Source organism: Tupaia chinensis, unplaced genomic scaffold (assembly GCF_000334495.1).
Source record: "Tupaia chinensis unplaced genomic scaffold, TupChi_1.0 Scaffold000354_1, whole genome shotgun sequence".
In the NCBI taxonomy this organism is placed as follows: domain Eukaryota; kingdom Metazoa; phylum Chordata; class Mammalia; order Scandentia; family Tupaiidae; genus Tupaia; species Tupaia belangeri.
The window spans coordinates 6175140-6183054 of record NW_006159849.1 but is presented as its reverse complement, the minus strand read 5'-3'; the positions used below and the strand labels follow the sequence as shown (position 1 = coordinate 6183054).

General features: G+C 38.7%; 1 protein-coding gene across 4 annotated transcripts in view; it reads right to left on the bottom strand.

The window, feature by feature from the left end:
* Positions 1-1494: 1494 nt before the first annotated feature.
* The window catches only part of ZNG1A (Zn regulated GTPase metalloprotein activator 1A), a 63229-nt gene continuing 56808 nt past the window's right edge, over positions 1495-7915 (bottom strand). For all 4 annotated transcript variants that reach the window (XM_006152462.3, XM_006152463.3, XM_027773430.1 and 1 more), the window contains 4 exons: positions 5751-5819; positions 5583-5648; positions 2860-2989; positions 1495-1808 (listed from right to left, as the gene is read on the bottom strand). In XM_006152462.3, coding sequence (XP_006152524.1) covers positions 1702-1808; positions 2860-2989; positions 5583-5648; positions 5751-5819 — 372 coding nt within the window. In that variant the 3' untranslated portion in view covers positions 1495-1701. The remainder of the gene's footprint in view (positions 1809-2859; positions 2990-5582; positions 5649-5750; positions 5820-7915) is intronic.

Genomic DNA, 7915 nt, shown 5'->3' with positions numbered 1-7915 from the left:
TTTTTTTTTTGGAAAGTTCTTTCTATTGGGTTGTGGGAAAAGTCATGACACATTTTTGCATAGAAAAACAAAACAAAAAAAATACATCATGACTTTTCTGACAACCCAATAGCTCACACATTAATAGCTACTGAGGGGAAGTGGAAAGGCAAGGCACTTTAAAAAAAAAAAAAAAAAAAAAAAACATGTAGTGGGATCAGCAGATGCTATAGTGGTTATACTGCTGGACTCCCACGTAGTCGACCATGGTTTGAGTCCTGAAGCTAGTGGCATAAAACTTGCCCCAGGAGTGTGTGCCCAAAATCCTAAGAGATGGAGAAGGGATCGTGGTGTGGCCATCCCTCCTTGGGGGTAATTTCTCTCTGTCTTTCTCTGAGAGAGATTTTTGTTATAGAGCATGTGCACTCGCTAGGGAGTCAGAAAGCAAGAAATCACACTCCCCCGCCTCCCTCCGGAGGATGGTGAACCGCAATTCCTTCCCCTCCACTCACCTCTCAGGATTTTAGGGACACATGCACACACATGTACCCATTATGATTTTCAAGCTACCAGATCTGGGACTCAAACCACAGCTGGCCATGTGAGAGTCCAGTGACGTAACCGCTAGGCAATCTGCTGGCCCCCATTATTATTATTTTTAAAATTTCATCAGAGAAAAACAGAGAGAGAGAGACAGAGAAGGAACATGAAAAAGCCAGCCACCAGGTCCAGGACTTGAACCACTGTCAACCATGTGTGAGTTCAACACCTTAACCACCACGCCACCTGCTGGCCTATCTGTTAACATTTTAAAAAGTGCATATCCTAAAAGCTAGTGATTTCATGCTTATGAATCTATTCTGGAGAAATTCATACATAAGAACAAAGGCATGCACAATGATATTTACAGCAGCAGTCTGAAATTTTCAAAAATGAACAACTGGTTTAAATAGAGGTGGTTGAAATAAATTTTATTAGACTCAGATTTCTTCTCCTTTGAAGTTGTTAGTCACAATAAACCTTTTATTTCACTTAATTAAAATGGTGAGACTATTTGTTTTTAAGTTTTTATTAATAATATAGTCATATCTCCATAACCTGATATTTGAAGGGAAAATGACAAGGCTGAAGAAAGTTTTATTATCAGTATTTATTATTATTATTAGTAGTAGTAGTTTTTGCAGTAGGGCACATGTGCTCACCAGAGAGAGAAAGAAAGCGAGAATTCCCCCGAGGGGGATGACTATACTTCAATCCCTTTTCTACTATCTTCTGGAATTCTGGGCACATACCTACACTCCTGGCATGTTTTTCAAGCCGCCAGGTATGGGACTTGAACCACTCAGCTGCCTTAACCATCAAGCCATTACTGGCTGGCCCTTTTCATCATAATTATAAGTAACTTCTATGGTTGAGAAACTCACCATATGTAAACTCCAAAGTCAAGTCTGAAAGATACTTTTGTTAAACACCTGTCTGCCCTCCCCCAAAATATCGAAGCACAAAACAAAAAAGTTCAGCAGATTATATTTATTGTATGACTGTCAAATATTTTACAGTACTGGTTTACTATAATTTATGCGTCCTATAAAATAAATATTATTTTAAAGTACACTGAAATTCTTAACAGAAATCATGAAAATAGATGCTAGAAATACACTGAGTAGGAAAGTTATTCTCATCTTTGTCATCCAATCCTTTTGAGAAGAAAAGCTTCTTGTGTTACAGACAAATTCCATCTTCTTTCATATGTGTTGTCCACTGCTTTCCTGTTTCTGTCACAGTAGCTATAAATAGTTGTTTAAGGATATCCTTATCTAAATTCCTGCCTGTAAACAAAACAAAATGTGGTTTGATTGCATTATATATCAAATGACACAGATCACCTATCAGTTCCAGGTTGTAAAATGCTTGATTGATGAGCCTCAAAAATCAATGAAAAATAAAAACAACAATAATTCAGTAACTGATCCCTTAACTCTTTCTTTCTTTTTTTAATTAGTTATAGGATGCATGCCCTGGAGAGAGACAGACAGAGGGAAAGTGAGAAAGCACCCCACAGGGGGGTGATGACCACACCAAAATCCCTTTTCTCCCTTTCTCCTCTTGGGATCTGGGGAGTGCACACGTCTCCGGCATGTGCTCAAGTCGTCAGATCCAGGACTCAAACCACACAGTCGACCATGTGGGATCCAGCTGCCTTAACCACCACGCTACTGGCTGGCCCCCTTACTATTATTATTTTTTAAGACTTATTTAACTTTATTTATTACTATTGTTACTTTCCAGTTTGATCAAACAGACAGAGAGGGAAAGTGAGAAAGCAAGCCACCAGATTCAGGTCTTGAACCATGATTGGCCATGTGGGAGTCCAGCACCCTTAACCACCATGCCACCTGCCAGCCCTGGCTGGCCCCCTTCTTTAACTTTCTAGGTAAGTCCCTCAAACCGAATTGGCATCTGGAGTAATCACTTTGCTAAAATTGTTGGGAAAAGAATTAAAGCCTAACGAGTTCCTGTGTTAGTATATGATTCAAACATTAACCACAGCTTAGTTGTGAAAGAGAATCTGATGGGTTAATACTACTTAAGTAGCACATTATATTCCTTTCAAATCAATTTTGTATTTTGTGTTAGAAATTTAACCCTTTGTCAAAATGGCTCCATGGCCTGCAGGCTAAAGCAGGAGGATCCCACACAGCCAACATCAGAGCTCAAGCAGTCATATGTGCATGCATGTCCCAAATCCCAACAGGATGGAGAAAGGGAGAAGGGGTTACAGCACATGTGGATCTGTGTGGAGGCTTTTTCTTTCTCTTTACAAGCACAAGTGCCCTCTAGCAACAACAACAAAAAGAAATATAACCTCGTGTCACTTACCAATAAAGACCAACCGATTTGTCCTCTCAGTGTCATCCTTCCAGCTCACTGGAGTCTCTTCCAAGTCATACAGCTCATGGACACCTTGGACAACCACCTGCTGCGGTTTGTCTTTGATTGACACCAGCCCCTGGTCAAAAGAGAATGCCCAATCAGCCTCAGCACGAATGTAAATACAGAAGCAGTGCATTGATGTTAATGGATTAATTATTGCTGTTCCTTTTCAGAATACAAACTCATAACAAATCTATGAAAATTACTTCACTCCTATTAAAAAGTTTCTTAAAACTTCTCATTAAAAAAAAAGATTTTTGTGAACACTGAATTTTTTAGACAATCCCTTTTCTAAGCGATAAAGTTAATACATACATTAAAATGTTCTTTCGGTGTAACTTACCATAATAGAAAACTGAAACAACGAAATGATCAAACATGTTAGAGATATATATCACATCCTGATTATTCTACTTTTAAGGATTATATATTGTTACATAGTTTCAGTGGGGAAATTTCAGAAGTTAAATAATGTTGGTGATAATTAAATTATTTGTTTTGGAAATGGGCTGCAATAAATGGAGTGGACAATGATAAAATAAATTCATTTAAATTTCATTTAAAAGGAAAACTATTACTTTCATCTGGATAAAAGTTCACTTTGTATTGATTTATAGAAATGAGAAATAAATTATTTGATAAACTAGCTCTTATGGGGACAAAATTAATTTCTCTGAAATAGTGTTTGGTACTCATATTTGTTATATGGTCACTTAAAATACTAGGTGACAAACTACTCAGTTATTCTTGTCACACAATATGTATATATATATACATTTTTTAAAGAATTATTTATTTTATTTTACTTATTCATTCATTTTATTTTTTAATTTGACCAGAGAGAGACACACAGAGAGAGAGAGAGAGGGGTAAAGTGAGAAAGCAAGCCACCAGGTCCGGGACTGGAACCATGATAGGCCATGTTGGAGTGTTCAGTGCCTTAACCACCAAGCCACCTGCTGGTCCCCAAACTATATATTTTAAGTGTATTTCCTTCTAGTTTTTCTTTTCTTATGCCTAGTTTTGTGTTCTGCTTCCTAAATTTGAATTTTTATAATAAACTCCTTGGAAAGGATTAGCTGTTACTAAAGTTAACATTTTAAACATGTTGATGATTTTAAGACGAATACTTTATAACAGAAAGAAATGGAAGGCTATGGAGATGGACTGGTTTGCTTTAGAATCCCTCAGTGTTGTGATGAGAGTAAGGCCAAAGGAAGAACCAAAGAGGACAACTACAGAAAAACTGTCACATATCCAGACTAGCGGGTGGCATAGTGGTTAAGGTATTGGACTCCCACATGGTCGACCATGGTTCAAGTCCTAGACCCGACAGCTTGAAAATCACTCCGTGTGTGTGTGTGTGTGTGTGTGTGTGCGCCCAAAATCCCAAGAGAAGGATGAAAGAGAAGGGACTGTGGTTGTGGTGTGGCCATCCATCCTTAAGGGTGATTTTCTCACTTCTTTATCTCTTCCCAGTGAGCACACATACCCTATGGTAAAAATCAAAAACAACAACAAAAGTCTTAACTATCTAAGGACAAAATCCAGACCAGGATGACCCAAGACAAGCTCTGTGGTATCATTAATGTAAATGTCCAAACTGCTGCTTCTCTAGGTAACTCCCTGCCCTCACTCAGTATAAGAAGACAAAAAGCAGTTACAAAAAGAAATACTCCATGTAGCCCTAATGAACAGGAGACCTGGCTTAGTTACGAGCGGGAGTGACTTGGAGGTAGACTGGGAATCACCTGTGTGGCTCTACAGCTCTACTCCTAGGCAGAGCTAGCACACAGTGTGACAAAATCTGTATCTAAATAATTTCTTGATTGTTTCAACTTCTGTCATTCTAGTGACCTGAGGAAGTCAGCTGCTGATTGCAGAAAGAATCTAGTAACTACCAACAATAATTAACAGTAATAATAAAAACTTTCTGGGCACTTGTAGGTAGATGAGTAGACACTTAAATGACTGTGACCAAAAGTCAAGTGATAGAAATGAGTTCCCAAATACAGAACTAGAACATTTCTGGTCTCCTGTAACTTTGTTTAGCATGTGACTGTTTAGTAGCTACTGAATGCACCAAGAAGTAGGAGGCTTGGCAATAGCAGGGTTTCCAACATTATTTCTCTGTTAAAGAAACTCTCTTGGAAAAACAGGTACTGTTTTCTTCAAGTGACCGACCTTGTGCCAAGAGAAAGAGAGTTTTCATGGAGCTAAGCTGAGCTCATTGGCCATAGAACTGCTCGGAACAACTGTGAGTAGAGAACGGGCAGCATTTCAAAGCACACAGGTTGTTTTAGGTGCAACACTAAATGAAGCACAGCAAATAAATCAGGCTTTGTGCAGTGATGGAAATAATAAAGGAAAATGAAAACAGACTCAAATTATTTGCAGTAAAGCCAGTGCTTCTCCTTAAATAATTTTTTAAAATAATTATTTAACTTTATTTATTTATTTATCTTAATTTGACCAGAAAGGGACAGAGAGAGAGAGAAAATGAGAAAGCAAACCACCAGGTCTAGCACTCAAATCACTGCACGCACTTAACCACCATGCCACCTGTCGGCCCCCAGGTGCTTCTCTTTAAAACCAAATATAGTTTTTATATAACAGCCAAGAAAAGGACTTTGGTCCAGTAGTCTACAGTGGTAAACTGCATACTGCACCTTTAGCCGTATGACCTCCATGCAGCGATTGTCCTTGCTCCTCACATTCTTTTCCCATAGGAGATTCTGTATCAAATGACACATTTTAACAAGACTGACCATTGGTAATAACAACAAGTGTGTAACAAATAGTTGATAAATCATTCATCAGTTAAAAATTGCACTCACCTGAATAAAGACATTTAGATTTTCTTCATGTGCATTTCCTGGTACTTCAAATGTGATTGTAACAATACTCTGTAATAACAATCAGAAGAAATAATCATTTTAAGTAGCCTGTCAATATACTTTTTAAGAATCATATTTTAGGGACAATTCCGTGGTGCAGGTGTAACATGCTGCTTAAGAGAAGCCAGATCCCACATGGTGACAATGATTCGAATCCCTGGCCCACCCAGCCTAAAATCATGCTGGAAACTCAAGTGTACGTCCAAGATCTGACAGGCTGGAGGATGGGAGGCAGGTGATGGCGCGGCTGACCAGACTCTGGCCGGCACTTACCTCGCTCCCTCTCTTACATGTGCATGAGTGCACTCTATCATAAATGAAGAAAATACATTTAAAAAAAAATAAGTTTATGGTGAAAAGTAAGAAATGTGCTCATAGAATTTTATGTTGTCTAACAATATATATTAGGTATATTTTTCTGACTCTATGCTGATATTTTGGAATAACTTTATTATCTATATTTTGTAGAGTTGACCAATAGTTTAGTATTTTCACAAAATACTATTTCACGTAAAAATAAAAAAGACAAAAATTCTCATGAAAGGGCATTTATTACTTAATCCATTCTTTCTTGGATTCATAGCCATAATAAGAAATGAAACCAATACACGAGGGGACCTCAAACAGTTTGTAGAAAAATAGAATTAAAGTATGAGTTGTTTTGGTGCAAAAAAAAAAATTAAACCCACGCAGAGTTTTGGGGTTTTTTTGAAAGGTTTTTGCTATAGGGTGCATGCGCTCTCGCCAGACAGAGAGAGACAGAGACAGAAAGCGAGAAATCACCCCCCAGGGGGGATGGCCAGGCTGCAATCCCTTCTCCTCCATTCTCCTCTTGGGATCTTGAGCACGCGCACACACACGCGCCCAGACCCACGCACAATTTTTTATAATAGGCATTTTCTGTGAACTTTTTGCATGCCTCTGCTGTCTACTGACTCTGTATGGAACGAAGTACTTTTGCCTGGGTCACAATATGTAATCTTTTCACTATTTCTCATAACAATCCCGAGGCATAAAACTATTTCCATTTTAGAACCAGCAGTTAGTGTAATGGCTATGTCACTGGACTCCCTCGTAGTCGACCGTGGTTTGCGTCCCGGACCTGGTGGCTTAAAACTCATGCCGGGTGCATGTGCGTGCGTGCCCAAGATCCCGAGAAGAGAATGGAGGAGAAGGGATTGTGGCGTGACCATCCCCCCTGGGGGGGCGATTTCTTGCTTTCTGTCTCTATGTCTCTGTCTATCTGGCAAGCGCACGTACCCTATAGAGAAAATCTCTCCAAAAAAAAAAATACTATTTCCATTTTACCCTCTGCGGGGAGATGAGGCTCAAAAAAATAAACTACCCAGAACCAGGAGTAAAATTCAAAAGTAAGTGTGACTCTGTTCTCTTGGAAAAATAAATACAAAGGAAAGTTTTGGTTCATTTCTACTGAGCAAGCACAATCCAGGAAAAATTTTTTCAGAGGTGAGAATGATAGTACATGTCATCTTTGGCTTCAGAAGGTAGATAACATCTACTTAAAAAATTTTACTTAAAGATTTATTTATTCTTTTATTTTGATAAATTCTTTACTGTCTATGCTAAAGAATCTGTATCTTTATTTTTAGATTTTACAATAGGGCATGTGCACTCACCTGAGGGAGAGAGAGAGATAGGGAAAGTGAGAAATTATTCCCAGAAAGGTGGCCACACCTCAATCCCTCCTTCTCTAGTTTGTTCTGGAGATTTTGGACATGCACATGTGCCCAGTGTGATTTTTCAAGCTGCCAGATCTGGGACTTGAATCCCTAAGTTGGCCACATGGGATCTAGTGCCCTAACCTCCACACCACCTGCTACCCAAGAACCAAAACTTTAAGATTTCCTCTAACAGGTCACATAATTTGAAAACTCCAACCCTCTCTTATAAGAAGATGTTTGGGGCAAGCTCAAAATGGCTTAAAATGGCAGGAACAAAAAAACATACTAAAAGCACAGCTCTGCATCAATTCCTAGAGCTGCACATCTGGTCCAGCGATCTTACCCATCATTAGACAATAAAATAGGCTCAAAGTAGAAATATGAAAACACAGAACTGCATTTTACCCCACTTTAGAGAACAAC